The sequence below is a fragment of the Prionailurus bengalensis genome, chromosome B2, assembly GCF_016509475.1.
Source record: "Prionailurus bengalensis isolate Pbe53 chromosome B2, Fcat_Pben_1.1_paternal_pri, whole genome shotgun sequence".
Classification (NCBI taxonomy): domain Eukaryota; kingdom Metazoa; phylum Chordata; class Mammalia; order Carnivora; family Felidae; genus Prionailurus; species Prionailurus bengalensis.
This window is the reverse complement of record NC_057349.1, coordinates 4,444,400-4,462,524: the sequence shown is the minus strand read 5'-3', so window position 1 is coordinate 4,462,524 and position 18,125 is coordinate 4,444,400. Positions and strand designations below refer to the sequence as shown.

The 18,125-nt window shown below is 44.3% G+C and overlaps 1 protein-coding gene across 15 annotated transcripts in view; it reads left to right on the top strand.

Annotated features, from left to right (window-relative positions):
- Window positions 1-18,125, top strand: part of CARMIL1 (capping protein regulator and myosin 1 linker 1) — a 311,455-nt gene that overhangs the window by 153,469 nt on the left and 139,861 nt on the right. For all 15 annotated transcript variants that reach the window (XM_043590676.1, XM_043590670.1, XM_043590668.1 and 12 more), the window contains exons 9-11: window positions 3,373-3,448; window positions 9,371-9,459; window positions 10,663-10,757. In XM_043590676.1, the coding sequence (XP_043446611.1) occupies window positions 3,373-3,448; window positions 9,371-9,459; window positions 10,663-10,757 (260 nt within the window). The remainder of the gene's footprint in view (window positions 1-3,372; window positions 3,449-9,370; window positions 9,460-10,662; window positions 10,758-18,125) is intronic.

Here is an 18,125-nt window from a genome sequence, read left to right as displayed (position 1 = left end):
TTACAGTCAGATATGGGCTGGGGCTGGAACCATCTTGAAGGCTTCCTTATTCACGGGTCTGGTAGTTGATGCTGGCTGTCTGCTGGGACACTTCCACGTGGCCTGGCCTTTCTCAGAGCAGGGCGGCCGGATTCCATGGGTGAACCTATCAGGAGAAGGAAGTAAGCAGATGCCATATTATTGCCTTTTCTTACCTCGCCTTGGAAGTCCCCCAGCATTGGTGGAAGATACCCATGTTGTCTCCAGTGTCTGACCATTATGGATACAGCCGTTATAAACAGTAACATATAAGTTTTTGTGGAAGTACACGTTTTTATTTCTCTTGGTTGACTATCTAGGATTGAGGTTGCTGGATCTTATGGTCAGCGTGTATTGAATATCATAGACACTGTCAGACTGTTTTCCACACCAAGTATGCCATTCGGATTCCCATCAGCAACGTATGAGGTTCCAGGCGCTTGGCATTTTTTCGTTTTCAATTTTAGCGATTCACTAAGTTTGGAGTGGCATCTTGTTTTGGCTTTAAATTGCATTTCTTTAATGGTTAATAATTTCAGACATCTTTTTATGTACGTCTTTGCCATTGATATATCTTCTTTGGTGAAGTATCTGTTTAGATCTTTTGCTTATTTTTAACTTTTTAAATTTTTATTTTTGAGAGTCAGAGACAGAGCATGAGTGGGGGAGGGGCAGAGAGAGGGAGACACAGAATCTGAAACAGGCTCCAGGCTCCGAGCCATCAGCACAGAGCCCGACGCGGGGCTCGAACCCACAAAACCGCGAGATCATGACCTGAGCGGAAGTCGGACGCTTAACTGACTGAGCCACCCAGGCTCGCCTCTTTTGCTTATTTTTAAAAACTCGGTTGTTTCTTATCATTAACTTCTTTATACATTCTGATATCAAGTTCTTCGTTAGAAACGTGATTTGCAAATATTTGCCAAGGAAAAACTGATTTTTCCACTTTACCAGGTGAAGTCCAATTTAGCAATTTTTCCTTTTGTGGATCATGCTTTTGGTGTCGGATCTAAAATCTCTGACTAAGCCATACCTTGCTCTGTCGACCATTTCCTCCGCCTGGATTCTTCTCCCTTCGCTTGTGGACTTCAGTCTGCCTTTTCAGGATTTTTGCATGTCGTTTTAGAGCTGATGCTGTCCTGCCCCCTGTGACAACGTAAAACCTGCTTCTATAAATGATGTGCTCTTCGGTTCCTGAAAACGACTTCGTTATGACAAAAGCCAGCTGTCCTTCAAATCAAGTGACAGACTAGCACACACAATAAAGAGGTTCTGAAGTGTCATCCCTGCTTGACATTAAATCCACACAAGGAAATAAGATGAGAAGGAGCCGCCGTGGCTCCTGAATGGAGAAGTACAGGGAGAACCCCTGAACCAAGTGTGTGATAAGCCGGCATTTGCCGTCAGAGAAGCGACTGTCCCCAGATCACAGGGGGAGCAAATGGCGTTGACTCTGGCACGCGGTCCGTGGTGAGCAGGGACGGGAGTGAAGACCTATGGGAAGGGTTGCTGTTCATGGTTTTAAATCTGAAACTTAAGCAAAAATTGATAAAGAGGCTCGTCGGTTGGACAGATGGCATATGGAACCATGTGACTGAGAGTTTTTTTTTTTTTTTTTTGCATTGTTTCTCTCGCCTACCTGCAGGGACTTGTGTCTCCTTTATTATTTATTTTTTTTTAATTAGAGAGAGAGAGAGAGAGAGAGAGAGCAAGCAAGCAAGCTCAGGAGGGGCAGAGAGAGAGGGGGAGACCCAGAATCCAAAGCAGGCTCCAGGCTCCTAGCTGTCGGCGCAGAGCCCGACGTGAGGCTCAAACCCATGAACTGTGAGATCACGACCTCAGTGGAAGTCAGATGTTCAACTGACTGAGCCCTACCCAGGCGCCCCTCCTTTTTAAAGCATGTCTGATGAAGCCAGACGTGTGCTTAAATGAGATAGCCTGAGTAGTGTGCCTGCCACAGGGCCCGGTACGCAGAGGCTATGAAATAATGTGGATTTTGCCACTCTCTCCACCTTCTGCCTTTCTTTTCCGTTTCAGCAACAGTTTGAGTGTTTTCCAGGTGTCACGCCAGGAGGATGACACTGATTATGGTCTGGCTGAAACTGGAAGAGAGAGAGTTGGTTTTCAGAGAACTTACAGCCTGGGGGTGGTGGGCAACAAATGTTGAATACAGAGGCAGAATAAAATGACTCCGAGGCAGAATAAAATTAATGCTAAATAGAGATGCGGACAGGGTGCTGGCCGGGGTGGCCCAGGGGAGCCCAGACAGGAGATGTGTGATACATGCGTCGAAGGGGGCAGGGATTTTCCTAGGTGAACACAGCACTGAAAGATGCTTCCGACCGTGAAATTGTATGGTGTGTTTGATGAGTAGTGAATTGTCTGTTTCTTGGCTTGTGCATGAGTTAGGGGCATGTTGTAGGAGAGATCAAGCTGGAAAAACATGATGCAGGTGGCTCTCTGAAGCACATAGTTCCTTCAGTGGCTGAAGAGTTTGTGGGAAGCATGAGACAAAAATGCATCTGGGCTGTCTCATGTGTGTCATCAGCATCAGGAACTACGGGAAAGTTCCAAATGGTTGTAGGATGCTTGCTAAGCCTCGGGGATCCATTCAGGGTCACTTATTATCTACAAGGCTAGACAGTGTCCTTGCTTGCATTATAAACTCACCTGGAGAGTTCTATTGACTCTTAACAGTGGTGGGAGAGTGGGGGCTGGGGCACCGATTCTCCCACGCAGTAGAAAATCCCAAGCTTTCGACTCCCCCAGAGCTTAAGCACTAATAGCTTAGTGTTGACCAACAGCCTTATCAATAACCTAAGTATTTAACACATATTTTGTGTATGTATTATATGTTCTTATCATAAAGTAAGCTAGAGGAAAGAAAATGTTATTAAGGAAGTCATAAAGAAGAGAAGATACCTTTAGAATACTGTATTTTTTTTATTAAATAAATCCATGCAGTTCGAAGCCATATTGGTCAGAGGTGAACTGTATATGACATTCTTGATGGTTAAAGGTAGAGACTTGCTAATAGAGAACTAGACGTACAGTTTCTCTTAGAGCAAGGAAGGTCTCTGAGCACACACTCTACAGGTCTCTTTTCTTCCGGATACAGCCATCAAAGTCCCTCGAAGTGATTTAACGCCAGCCTTTAGGAATTCTGCTTACAGACGTGAAGATCTGTCCTGCAGACTTTAACCGTTGTCTAGCAGTGGAAGTCGTTGCAGCTGGAGGCTGTGCTTGTGAATGATAGAAACGAACAAGTAAACTTGGATGTCACAGGTTGAAAGTCAAGTGCCAATATGGCTGTCCTAAAAGTGCTTTCACGTGTCTTGTTATTTCTGCCTCTAGGGACCTGATACCCATCATTGCTGCTCTGGAGTACAACCAGTGGTTCACGAAGTTGTCTTCCAAGGATCTGAAACTGGTAAGAAAGTGGAGCTCTTGCAAAGGTCGCTTAGCTGCGCTGAGTTTCAAAAGCCCGATCGTTTTCAGAAACACATTTGTTTTCCTACTGATCTGGCGAGCTGCGCACATGCTTCTTTCTTGAGCAGATATTTTTCCCGTGAATGATCTGCATGCCGCTGCACGCAGTTTGTCGTGTGAGATGCTCTGGAGAAGTACCTCCTCAACGTTTTCAGCTGCTTCAGGCAATTTTAGATAATGAACAGAAAGACACAATGTAGCGTAGCCTTCAGCACACACATTCATTCTGTCAGCAAAAACAAAGTTACGTCTGCACGGCTGCCGACAGCAGATTTTACGTGTCTATCCTGCCTTCCGTCTCCACGTAGCCTCCCTTCCTAAGAATTTGGGGAAACGTTACCAGGTTGAGTTGGTCTGGTTGAGTTATGGTCGTTAACATTAATTTTCTGGATGAGCTCTGGGGCAGATTTATATGTAAGGGAAACGAAATCAAAGGGCAGTGTTGGTTTTCAGAAGGTATGTGGGAGCCACATTTTCGGTCTCTTTTACCAGTGGAAAAAGACGCCCTGTTGGGGATTGTCTGCACGTTCAAAGCAGCCGTGTGGACAGAGGCTTATCCACCGGTTAGCTTTCTGCTACTTCATTTTAGGACAGGAAGTCATGTACAGGTTGTTTTATCGGCGACTCTTAACTTCAAGCCTCCGGCCTTCAGGGAGCGCGGAAACTGGGGGCTTAAGATTTTCATAGTGAAGAGGTAGGATTTTGATTGAGACGTGGGTCTGTAGAAAGTGGAGGGTTGAGATTTGCTGGTGGACAGGCTGCCTTGTTCTCTGAATTTCCTGGGGAGTGAGGGGCTGAAAGGCATTATTAGCACGAGCTTGGGCTGAACTCATTTGGGGTCCATGGAGAGCCGGTGTGGTAGAGAAAGAGTGTGGGCTGGGAAACAGACCTGGGTCTCAGATTCTGACTCATGACAAGGCCATGTGACCTTAGCTAAGTCACTGGACGTTCCAGGGCCTCAGCTTCCTGCGTACCTATTATTGAGAGTTATTTGGACCTCGTGTCTCATTCGTCTCTATCCAGAGCTTATCAGAGTATATGGCTCCTAATAGCTATTCCATAAAAATTGATTTAATGAACAGATGTCAAATTAGGTTGGACCACGAATGAATGGGCGTAGCCATACATGTATAGCTAATTTGCAGATTATTCAGAGGAGTAAATAATGTGGACAGAAATGTGAACACAGTACCTGACCTATTGCAGGCATTTTTTAACTGTTAACTGTTGTTACTGCTGTCACAGACTAGCGAAGAGGCTGAGAAATGAACGAGTGTGGGGCTGTGAATTCTGGAAACTGTATCAGCTAAACAGGGGGAGTTTCTGAGGTCAGTGGTGATGGAGCTGGGGATGGTGGGGGCGGGGGCAGGTGAACTCCCAGGGAACAGACCAGAGGCCATGATGGAGTGTCAGATCTGGGGGACAGAAGCCTCTCCTTGCTTGCTGCTTGCTACTTGCTGGGATGGGGACCATTTGTAGGACCGAGCCAACGGCCGTGACAGACCGGTGAGGGGAGCCGATTGGGAAATGAGAAGCGGATTAGTTCAGGGATTGTGGGATCAGTGAGAGCAATGCTTCTCTACCAAGTCAGTTCACCTGGCTCATTAAAACATTCCTGTAAGTTGGTGAATGGGGCACAGGAGAGCTCCGAGGAGCTGATGCAGACCCACTTTGGGAACTCGTCCCAGCCCGCTGTTAGAGGGATGTGTCCCGGCCAGTGGTGCTGCCCTTCTGTCACGATTTCTCCCCGGTGTGCTGGGGTGAAAGGAAGGATGGCGAAGGGAGGCGAGGGCTGCCCTTTACGGCTATTCCGTTAGCGAAGATTGAAGCGCAAAAACACACATGTGTATATTTTTAACATTCGGTATTTTAAAACGAAAAGTGGTCTTGGGGATATCAGCCTTCCGTCTTCAAAAGGAATGGCAATTCTTCATGAGTTTTCACCCGAAGTTAAAAAAGAACGGACACTTGCCCCTTTGATGGGTCTTGCGATATGCAGTCTCAGAACATTTTCTAATATGTGGCTTATTGGGGGACACGACAGTATTCCACTTTCTTTGGACTTTTTTTTTTTAAGTTTATTTATTTTGTGAGAAAGAGAGAAAGCGTGAGTGGAGAAGGGGCAGAGAGAGAGGAGAGAGCTAGAATACCAAGCAGGCTCCTACACCGCCAGCACGGAGCCCGATGTGGGGCTTGACCTCACGAACCGTGAGATCGTGACCTGAGCCGAAGCTGGACGCTTACCCCACTGAACCACCCAAGCGCCGCTGGACTTTTTATTTTATTTTATTTTATTTTATTTTATTTTATTTTATTTTATTTATTTTATTTCTTTTTAATGTTTTTTTTTTTTTTTTTGAGAGAGAGACAGAGCATGAGTGGAGGAGGGGCAGAGAGAGAGGGAGACACAGAATCCATAGCAGGCTCCAGGCTCTGAGCTGTCAGCACAGAGCCCGATGTGGGGCTCGAACTCACGAACTACGAGATCATGACCTGAGCTGGACGCTCAACCGACTGAGACATCCAGGCGCCCCAACCTTTTTAAAACGGGAAATGCCTGGCAAAAAAGAGTGACTTTCTCTCAAGTTGTATACATTCTCTGGGTTGTTAAGATTGCTCCTGGCTCACTAAAAGCCCGTTATGTGAGGGCACCACAAGAGAAACAGGTCACATTCGCTTTCTGCTCATCTTATGACTCTAGTCGTAATCCCTCTCCCTAAGTTAAACAGGAGGATGGAGGGATTTTTTTTTTTTAATAAGCCAAATTTGCGATTAGGACCAAGTTCCTGTCTCATATTCTCCACTGATTAAAACTGCAGTAGATTGGCGGTCTTGCTCAAGGCCTGATTTTGTAATTTAGGCAAGTCGGCGAGCATCATGGGGTCTTTTAAAATCTTTTAAAGATGGCGTGGTTGGGCCAGTTGTACGTAGTTCCTTTTAGATATAAAAATTCCATATGCCTTTTATTTCTCATTAGTTCCATTGTTCCCAACAGCAATTCCCCTAGTTTTTATTATATACCTTTTTTTTTTTTTGAAAGAGAGGGAGGGAGAGAAAGAGAGAATCTTCAGCAGGCTCTGTACTCAGCATGGAGCCCCACGTGGGGCTCGATCCCACCACTGTGAGATCATGACCTAGGCTGAAATCAAGAGTCAGACGCTTAACTGACTGAGCCACCCAGGCGCCCCTTACTGTATACTTTCGAGTTTTAACTAAATGCAAGCTCTTGGAGAGGCATTGTCTTAATTTGTTAAGAATTTTGTCTCCCTAAACCGGTGAACATAGGGTTGAACAGACAGTTGACGTCTGGGGAGCACGGCAGTATGGTCACATGTTACTTGCCATCTATGTTTGGGTGTATGTGCATATCGCTTTAAAAACTTCATCCCATATATTCTTAGTATAGAAAACAATTCTTTTCACGTACTTGGCACTTAGTAAAAAGTAACAAAATTAACGTAGACGTAAATGACTTGTTATGCCTCTCCCCTACTGGCATTCTAAAGAAAAGTTGGGCATACTTTTTGCACATTTTCTGTAATAAATTTTTATTACAGTAATTATGCCCAATGGGTAAATGAAAGCTCTGCTTTGGGAAATTGCTTTTCTGGATGCTTTGTGAGGTCGCCCTGGAAAGGTAATGATACCATAGATTGTTTTTGGAAATTAGGATAATTCCTGCAAAAACATTGTCGAAGCAATCACTTTTTATCATGCCAACACAAAGTAAGATCTGTTCACCTGGTTGTATATGGTGAGATACAGAATTACACTGATCAGGGGGGCCACCATTTTGAAAATCACCACCGTCAGCATAATGTAAATTGCAGGCATTCGGTCAATGGGAATTAGTTTTCCTCTTCCTTTGTCAATCTGTGGGACACATCAGTAACTCGGGGACCATGTGAAAGTAACATTGTCGACAGAATGGATTCAAACACCACATAAGAATTATAAATGCCTCAGATGCTGTGGGACTTGCGTGTTTCCAAGTGGGGTTTTCTAAAGGGTGCTCACTAGTGAGTTTTGTTATATTTCAGACTGTTCTAGTGACGCTTAATCCATTTGGATATATATGATCTGATAAATCAAAGAATTGTAAATTTGTGTGATATTTGAGGTGAAGAAACTGCTTTGATTATAGTATGCCACAGCAGATAGAACTCCCTCCTTCCTTCCTTCCTCCCTCCCTCTCTCTCTTTCTCTCTCTCCCTCTCCTTCCCTCCCTTCCCTTTTCTCTTTTTCTCTTTTTCTTTCTTTCTTTCTTTCTTTCTTTCTTTCTTTCTTTCTTTCTTTCTTTCTTTCTTTCATCATAAGGGATTTAAATAGACCCTAACTTGTTTTTTTTTTAATTTTTTTTAATGTTTATTTATTTTTGAGACCGAGAGAGACAGAGCATGAACGGGGGAGGGTCAGAGAGAGAGGGAGACACAGAATGTGAAGCAGGCTCCAGGCTCCGAGCTGTCAGCCCAGAGCCCGACGCGGGGCTCGAACTCACGGACCGTGAGATCATGACCTGAGCCGAAGTCGGACGCTTAACCGACTGAGCCACCCAGGCGCCCTAAATAGACCCTAACTTGTAAGGAGATTTTAAAATCACTTTTTAGCGTATAAATAATTTTAAAGTCGGGAGCTGCCTTAAACATAAACAAATATAAAAACATTAGCATATGAAAATTTAAAAGAAAAAAAATGTGGTACAATTCTGCAGCCAGGACACAACTGTTCATTTTTTCATGACACCTTCAAGCCCTGTGCTACTCACATTAGCCGTTTCAGTGGTTGCGATCTTTATTAGACATTTCACAATAAGTCCGCATTTCATTTAATGTTCTATCCGAGCACTTAAAATATTTTGACAGAAATACATAACACAACTACATAATTTAAAACAATCTAGTGTTTATTTCCACGAGGGAGTATTTGCTAAACTCTCATTGGGTTGTGTCCCCCTTTATTGTAGAGAACGCTAGTGGGAACATCGTGATAGTAAACATTTATCAAGTGCTCATTCGGCCACCCTTTTAAAGGACATGACGCCTTTAAACCTTAACTTTCTTATCTGTAAAAAGGGAATAACGATACTTAACAGTTTTATAATGACACACACATAAAGGGTTGGCTCAGGGCCTAGCACGAGACAAGAGCTCAGTAAAGGGAACATCATGTTGTTACCATCATGGCCTCCACACAGTCTTCTGTTATCCTTTCTGGAGATCACTTTCTTTGGGAATTACTTTTGGTTGTCCCCAAATTGGGATGCGCCTCTGAGTGGCCCCAGCACAACTAAAATGGCATTTTATTTTATTTTAATTAATTAATTAATGTATTTATTTAAAAAAATTTTTTAAATGTTCATTTATTTTTTTTTGCGAGAGAGAGAGAGCGAGCGAGTGAGCAGGCATGAGTGGGGGAGGGGCAGAGAGAGAGGGAGACACAGAATCCGAAGCAGGCTCCAGGCTCCGAGCGAGCTGTCAGCATAGAGCCTGACATGGGGCTCGAACTCACAAACCGGAGATCGTGACCGGAGCCGAAGAGTCGGGACGCTCAACCGACTGAGCCACCCAGGGGCCCCTCAAGTGGCCTTTTAATTAGTCTGTCGTAATTGTCTGTGTTCTTGTCTGATTGCCCTGCTGGATGGTACACTCTGAAAGGTAGCAACTTTTTGTCCTTTATATCATTGAATCCCCTGGACCTCGAACGTGACGGTGCGTGGAAATAGACGGTCAGGTTTTGTTGCGTGAACGAGTGCACGAATAAATGGCTCATTTAATTGGAACTTGGCGTCTGTGTGGGTTTGTCACAGCAAAGTGAGGTTGCCCTTAGACTTCGTGACGTGGTCAAAGAATGCTTTCTGTTACAGTCCACTGATGTCTGTGAACAGATACTGAGGGTGGTGAGTAGGTCCAATCGGCTGGAGGAATTGGTGTTGGAAAACGCTGGACTTAGAACGTGAGTATCTTCCAGAATGTGTCAGTATATCGCTTAAAATCTTTCTGCTGTTTCCTTAAAATTAATACTTGGATTTTAAAAAAAGGTTGGGCTGCTCACATATACAGTGTAGTGTTTCCCTTCTAAAAACAAACAAACAAACAGATCCCTGTGTTCCCCATCATCATGAAGGTCAAGGGTTTTATAACATCTTTTATTGTTGTGTTGCTGGAGGGAGCCCGGTGTGGTGGGTGAGAGGATGGACCCTGAGCCAGGTGCCTCGTGGCCTTGGGCAAATTGCCTCACTTATGTGCCTCAGTTTCTTCATCTTTAAGACGGAGAAAATAGTAGTGTCTACCTTACAGAATTATGGTTGTGACGATAAATGAATTAATACATGTAAAGTCCTTAGAAAAGTATCTTTCCTGTTACAGATGCTATGTGTCAGCTTTTATGAGTATCACTCGTGGTATAATTTTATGTAACACATTTAATATAATTTTATGGCTTTGCTTTGATATGTTTTAGCCATTTCTCTCTCTTTCCAAATTCGTACTTGCCTTGTTCAGTAGTAGGTGGGGGTTCACTAGTCAGCACGCCTGCTTATGTGGAGTTCGAATCAGCTAGAACAAAGACTCCACTGCTCCTAAGTGAGGAGGGCCGAAGGTTTCATATTCACGGCACTTAGTGTGTTACTTTGAGTACAACGTACCTAAAATAGTGATTTTGATTTTTGTTACAACATAGTGTTAGCAACTGTAGCCTTTAAACTCAATGATCAGGACAATCAGTTTTGCATTGTGAGCATTGCATGAAATGAGAATTAAGGTCTAGTGAACAGCCTGTTGCAACTTTCGTGGAATGTAGGTGCAATTCAGGATTTTTTTTTTTAAGTTACGAAGGGACTCTAAGTAGTCCTATTCATAGCATCCTGGAATGTGTCTTTAAAGGGGGCAGTTACCTCTTTTCTTTTTGCTCTTGAAGGAGGTTGTGGCTAATCAGAATGAACCAGATTTTGGCCGTGGCTTTACAGATACTCTATTGAGGAATATAGACCTGTGTAACATAGATCGGGTGTTAATGAGTAGATGGTCTATATGTTAATATTGTAAAGAAGGATTTCCTTTTTTTAGATTTCACTCTAACTTTTCTAGCTTTCAAGTGTTTTATTTGAGCAGGTTTACATTTTGTGTTATGTAAGCTAACTGTTTTGTTTCCTTGCAGAGATTTTGCACAAAAACTGGCCAGCGCTTTAGCGCATAATCCCAACTCAGGACTCCACACAGTTAACCTTGCTGGCAACCCGCTGGAAGACCGAGGTACTGTAGCATTCCTGTGATCACTGATGCCAGAATTGTAAGAGAATTAGGGAGTTTGAATAGCCACACCGTAAGAACACGGTCAAACTCAGCTGTAATTACGTAACAGATTCTACTGGTGGCTTTGTTCAGCTTCTAGATTTCTCTACCCTTTGATGAAGATACTGGCGCTAAAATCCATTATCTGATTAACTTCTTTTGAAGAGACACAGACAGAAAGGAGGCTATTGGTTTTAAACTGTTGTATTAGTTTTTTGTGGCTACATAACAAATTGCCAGCAACATGGCAGCTTAAAATGACACGGATGTATTACCTGACAGTTTCCTTGGGTTCTAGTCTGGGCAGAGGTGTGCTGGGCTGTCCACTCAGCATCACAGGCTGAGATCAAGTGGTCAGGTGCGGCTGTGATCGTGACCTTACGGGCCCTAGCTTACTGGTTGTTGGCAGAATTAACGTCCTTGGGTTGGGAGGACAGAGGTCACTGTTTTTTTGCTAGCTCTCATTGGGGACCGCTCCCAGCACCCGGAACCTTGCTACACGACGCCTTCTCTTAAAACATGCCAGTTTGCTTTGCGCTCGAGGCAGTAAGGAGCACATGTCTTTGATGCCTGCCTTTCTTTTAAATAGAGCATCCGAGGGGCGTCTGGGTGGCTCAGTCGGTTGGGCGTCCGACTTCGGCTCAGGTCATGATTTCCCGGTTTGTGGGTTTGAGCCCCGCATCGGGCTCTGTGCTGACGGCTCAGAGCCTGGAGCCTGCTTACAATTCTGTGTCTCCTTCGCTCTGCCCCTCCCCGACTCGTGCTCTGTCTCTCTCTGTCTTTCAAAAATAAAAAAAATGTACAAAAAAAAAATTTACATGGAGCACCTGCTTGGGTCAGGCCCACCCAGGACAGTCTCCCTTCCGATGAACTCAAAGTCAACTGATCAGTGGCCCAATCATATCATTAGTCTGCCCCACACACTGGAGGAAATTGTACAGGGCATGCATAGCAGGGGACAGGAATCTTGAGGGCCTATCTTACTATCCTGTCTACCACAAACATCTTGGAATATTTAACCAGGTTTGAATGTGAGGACAGGAAGAAAATGAAGGACTGGCCTTCTTTAGAAGTGTTTGTGTGGGCAGAGGGAAGACTTGGCAGGTTTAGAATGTGAAACTTAAGTATTTGAATTCTCAGCAGGAGAACATTGGTGGGTGGGGTTTAAAAAGAATTAGCTTTATCTCTAGAGGGAGTATTTTGTTTTCATTAGCTGCTGCAAATGTTTTCCAGCATTGCTGAATGAAAGCCTTTCATCTTGTAATGTTATATATTTGATGAGGATTAATTATTAAGCGGAGCTGACAGTACGGATCTAGACACTCAATTCTGCCCTGTGGTCCCGATATAGACATCGTTCTTCCTTGAAAAGGACACCCACTCGTGTGGTATTCAAGCCAAAAATAAAGAGTAACTTCCTAGCATTTAAAGTAGTCCGTCTAAAGGCAGTTTGAGGCTGAATTAGAAAACGACATCACATGGAAATCATCCTCATGGAATAAACCACAGCTGAAAATAATGGATGCGTATCCCTGGAGTAGGGGTTTCTTTGGGGCATAGGAATTTCTTTAGGAAGAAACAGATGTTGTCTCTGTTAGTGAAATGCTAGAAAATGATGAATGGGACGAAATGGAAACGTGGAGGTAAATCTACGTGTCGGTTACCGTTTATAGACCGTTATGGCTGTTTTGGTTTGGCTTTTGAGAGGGTGGGACCCGACCATATTTATCCAGTGACGGGATGAAGTCAGTGGAGGGAGGTTGTTGACGGGGGGCAGGTCCCTAAGGATGTGAATCCACAGCGCAGTCGGCCGGGAAGGGACACCCCTTAGTGCCGGGGAAATGCAGTTCAAACCACAGTGAGACCGCACTTCATAACCAGTAGAAGGGCTCTGATCCGAGTGGGGGTCGGAGAAGACGTGGGAAACGGGAGAACCCGCTTTACGGGCGGGAACGGAAAACGGTGCAGCCCCTTGGCACGCTGGTCGGACGGTCTCTTAAACCGCTAAACACAGATTGGCCACATGACCCGGCAACTCCCCTCCTGGATCTCACCGAAGAGAGACGGAGCCCGCACTCACGCCCAGACTCGCGAGCGCTTGTCGCCGCGTTCCCCGTGCGAGCCCAACGGTGGAGGCCGCCCTCGTGCCCGCCGTGGACAAGTATGAAGGACACATCGTGGGCGTCTGGACCGTGGCACGCGGCCCAGTGGTGGAGGCGGGTGAGGGGCTGATTCCTGCTCCCGTGTGGTTGAACCTCAGAAACCTTACGTCGGGTGAAAGGAGCCGGACCCAAAAGACCACCTACAGTGAGCTGCGGGCTTCGGAGGAAGGATGCCAGGGAGGCCAGGGTCTCCTTTGCTGCTGCGAACCCTCCTGGACGGCTTACCCCTCAGCTACGATTTTACCCCTCGGACCCCCGTCTTCAGTTTCAGCTTCTCCGGTAGCGCTCAGTCATTGTGGCACATCCTAATTACATGCGGACACTTCTCCTCCACCTGCTTCCTTCTCGTCCCTGCCCCTTGTCCTCCGAAGACCTTGGACAACGTCCGTCGAGAAGCCCTTCCTTTAAATTGCGTTTGATTTCATTTCATCTTAATTCTCTTCTGCAGTTTTTCAGTTGCTTTGAAAATCGTGGCCACGTTCGCAGAGACTTCTTTTCTACCAGACCACGCGCTCAAAGATGATGTTTCTGGGCTTCTGTCTGCCACATTCCTACCTCTGAGCCCCGATTTCTGGGTCTTTCCATCTACCTGCGGTTCATTCGCAGGAGCTAAAGTCACAGGTCGTTCCAAGGATGTTCCCCTCAACTTTGTGCGCACGTACTGACTCTCCAGCATGGTTTCTGCTCACGTAGGCTCAGTTTTTGACACTCCTGAGAATGTTCTCTCAAGCTGAGACGTCCCTTGTTTCGGCCCGTTCTAGATTCATTCACTGATGTACTTGTGTTCTGAGAATGTTCTCTCAAGCTGAGACGTCCCTTGTTTCGGCCCGTTCTAGATTCATTCACTGATGTACCAGTGTTCTTGGACAACGGCCAGCACCTATATTTCCTGCCTCCACTCTGGGGGCGGAGCCTCCTGAACACAAATTCCGTGTACTTTTCTCTTTATTCAGGCTAAGTACCTGAGGATGATGGGTAGTTTTTCTGCTCACGGATGGAAATCCCACCAGGAATCCAACTAAGTGTCAAATATTTATACAAGCTTCCGTCCAGGCAAAATATTTCCTGCTTTTTTGTTTCTGAGCTGTTCAGTGACGGTATTTTATGTTCGAAAACAATAAAAAGCATGGGGGGGAGGAATTTATAATTGGAGCGTGTAGCATATACAAGAGACCAAGGAAACACAAAGAAAAGACAGTTTAGCGACCCAGAAGTCTGAGGAATTTTAACACCAAATGGAATTTGATTTGGTACCTGGGCCATCCACTCCGGGACTCATTTGGAAACTCTCAGAGAGAAAGTTTGGCTCCTCGCTTTGTGATATGAATGTGGATGCAGCAAATTCCTGTTATTTACTGCTCAGTCTCCCTGGGCCATACTTATGTATGAAGGACAGACGGACTTCTCTTGTTAAGGGGCTTGTGGCAGAGGAGGGTAGGGTATGAATCAGAAAGCTGGGGGGTGTGTGTGTGTATGTGCATTGCTTTTTGGGTGCTGGGTCCCGTGCTGTCTCTCTGTGTGGAGGACACACACAGCAGTGAGCAGACCACACGCACGTGCACGAGCTCTTACTGTGGATGCAGGGTCGGGGCGGTTCCCCAGCTTTGCTCTTGACCTTCTGTCCCCGTGTGTTTGCAGACTGGAGGTCAAGACCCGCTAGCAGGCCATGAAATCAACCCGATAGCTCATGACCTGCGTTTGAAAAAAAGAAGAGGAAGGACTAGAACAGAATAGAAAATATCAGAGTGCATTTGTCCGGGGAAACTTCGGTTTTAGTTTTCTACTACATGTGTGTGTGTTTATGTTTGTATGAGGTTCCTTCCTTGGGATGTCAGATCTGTTGCTTTATGTGAGTCATGGTAGAAAAGGCTGCAGAATCTCTGCCCCGGCTCAGCTTGATCAACTTTGCCTGATAAGTCCCGGGGCTGACCCAGCGTCTGAGCCACGGTGTCCTGGGTCATTTCCTCGTGACTAACCCTTTGGATCTGACATTACTTTTTGGATCAAAGTTGAGTAGTTTTGGAGAATGCAGCTCTCCTCTCTTGGCTCATTCCACACGCCTGACTTCCTTAGTTGTTACAGACTCCGTGTTCTGTTCTTCCTGCTTGTCCCTCCCAGCAACCCTCGTTTTTATGGTCTCCGCCTTGTCAGGAATGTCTGTCCCTTTCCTCCCCTCACTTTGTTCTAAATTGGATTATTTTGTTTAAAGATGATCTTGAATCCTGTCTCAGAATGTTTTTCTTTTTGGAAATGTTGACCTGAAGTACCCAGATTCCCCACACCCCCCCCCCCACTCCGACCATCTGGTGGTGACCCTGGTTTGATCTTTCGCATAAGACAAGACAAACAGATTCTAGAATTGCCGCTTCTATTTTTTGGTGCTTTCCATCTTGCATATCTCTCAGTGTGTACCAGTGGGTTCTGGAATCAAAATACATGGGTTCATTTCTGGGCTTTGCCACTTGCTAGCCGAGTTTCCTTGGACAAGTTACTTAACTGCTGTGTCTCAGGTTCCTCATCTTTGTTTTATTTTTTTGAAATTTTAATTCTAGTATAGTTAACGTACAGTGTTCTGTTAGTTTCAGGGGCACAGTATAGTGATTCAGCAATTCTGTCCCTTAGTGCTCGTCATGATACATATATCTTTAGTATCTTCATCTTGAAAATATTAATAGTACCTAGCACTTAAAGGTGTTCTCAGGATTAAGTGAGATAATACACACGAAGGGAGAAGGATGGCCTGTTACATACTGGGCACTCAATAAATGTTTGCCCTCCCTGCCTCCTTTGATTCATAAAATAGCCTCGTGGAGTAAAACCATACAAATATTATTATCCTCTTTTTATAAATGAGGAAATCTTGTATTTACACGGTTTGGACAAAGCTTGTGGAGTCATACCTGATACTAGTCGGCGAGGCTCTGGTCTAGGATTTCCAGAATATCAGCCGACCAAGCGGCCAGTCAGTCTCTAATCCCGTGGTGGTGATTTTCTGATGTGGCCGTCTAGATTTCCTTGGGAAGCGGAAGGAAAGAATTTTATGTGTGCTTCTTGGAAAACATTGGCTTATTCCACAGCATGGCAGTAAATTTTCTGAATCACGCTAATATTTCAAGATACCAGGTTTGTGTGCAACACCTACCGAGCAGAAGGGACTTTTCTTGAGATTCGTGATGTCAGCCATATTTAGTTGATATTTTTAAGGTTACACAAGGTGAAGCAAGGTTTTAAACACCACCCGCCTTTGGATTTTCGGGTGTTCAAAAGTTCAGTACACTGACTCCATTTTTCCCACTGGTCTTTTATTCCTGTATTCCTAGTTCTTGAACTTTTCTTTTTCTCAGCCTTATTTTTGAAATGGAAATGTTGGCCTGTATTTTGTTTATTCACTTATCTTAGTGTTTCTGGTCTCCAGCGTTCAAATCTACATGCTTTCTGACAGACAAGAACGAGGTCTTCTGTTTATCCACATCCTTTGCTAGAACTCCACATGGGGGATTTTGTTAAACTGTTCCTATTGGTGTTTTCATTTAACAAGGACCTCCTTAACCTTTTCGTCTACCAGGTACACCCTTCTGATTCTAGGATATCCAAGTGTTAGAATTCTGTATGGCCTTGTCACAGGTTTTTAAATTCATGCGTGATTAATAGGTTAAATGTGTCGTGTCACATTTAATTTCCTGTCTTTGTAAGTTAATAACATCAGATGGCAGATTATAACACTGAACATTTCATAATTACTTTTTTTATTAGGCATACATGTTTTGAAGCAGAGGAAGCCAAAATAGTTTTGTTTGGAAAGGAGAAGTAAAAATTAGACCATTTTTCCCTCTAAATCTGACACACACTTAAAAAAAAGTCACAAGAAGGGTAATCCATAAAAATTAGACCGTTTTTCTTTCTAAATTTGACACGTGCTTAAAAAAAAAAAATCACAAGAAGGGCAATCCATTTCGTGAAGTCTCCAAATAAAAAGCTTTTAGAGATAAATTCTGTTTTAATTCACAGCTCTGAACGCTGTGTTTTGCTTTATTTTGGGAGAGGATGGAGTAGTTCTGGCCAAAAACTGAAACGTCTTTTCTCTCCTTTGTTTGTGGGGAAATGTTTTCTCGATGATCAGTTTGTTCCCTGGCACTCTTGAATAAGTGGCTTCAGAAAAGTACCAGGCAGGTTAATTTTTTTGTTTTTCTTGAGATTTTGGCCTCCAGCCACCCTCATTTTATTCATGTTGCCGAGACTGTTTCTGAAGCCTGCCGGGAAGAAAGAGGATCCTTTGTGTGATAATCTGTTGTTACCTTTTCTCAAAGATCGGTAAAAGTATTGAATCTCTATGATGTACACCCGGAACCGATAGGATGTTGTATGTTGTATGTATGTCAGTTCTCCTGCAATAAAAACTCAATTTCATTCTTGTATTTAAACCAAAATGAACGGTAATGACCCCATTTATACCTTTTATTCCATTTGCAGTTAGCAAGGGCATTTCTTTAAAGAAGAAATGTAACATATTTATGACTTACGGATGCCTAGCACATTAAAACAAAATATTTTGTCGAGAAAGAAAGAAGCTGGTAGCTTAGTCTGAAATTTGACAAAAACTACTTGAAACAGACTGTCCTGTTTCTGCATCGTTAGTCCGCTTGTTTCCCTATTCACCTTTTTCCTGCTTTCTTTTCTTTTTTTTTTAATTAAAAAATTTAAAAAAAATTTTTTAATGTTTTATTTATTCTTGAGAAAGACAGAGTGTGAGCTGGGGAGGGGCAGAGAGAGAGACAGAGACACAGAATCCGGAGCAGGCTCCAGGCTCCGAGCTGTCAGCACAGAGCCCGACGCGGGGCAAAGTCGGACGCTTAACCGACTGAGCCACCCAGGGGCCTCGTCCTGCTTTTTTCTTTTAAGTAAATTATCAAGCATGACTTTTAGTCTCCTTTATTCTAATTCAGGAGCTTCGCTTTTTATTACTTCCGTTACTTACGGTGTGGTCATTCAATTTCCAGAGAAAAATATGGCTGGGCTGTCTACTCCTTTTTTTCTTCCTTCCTTTTTGGAAGATAGTTGTTGATTAAGGAATGAACACATGGGTGGTGTCACCAGTGGTGTAAAATAATTGCTCTATTCCGGCCTCGTGTCTAGTTACATGCATGTGTGGTTTTCTGTGATGTAGCAG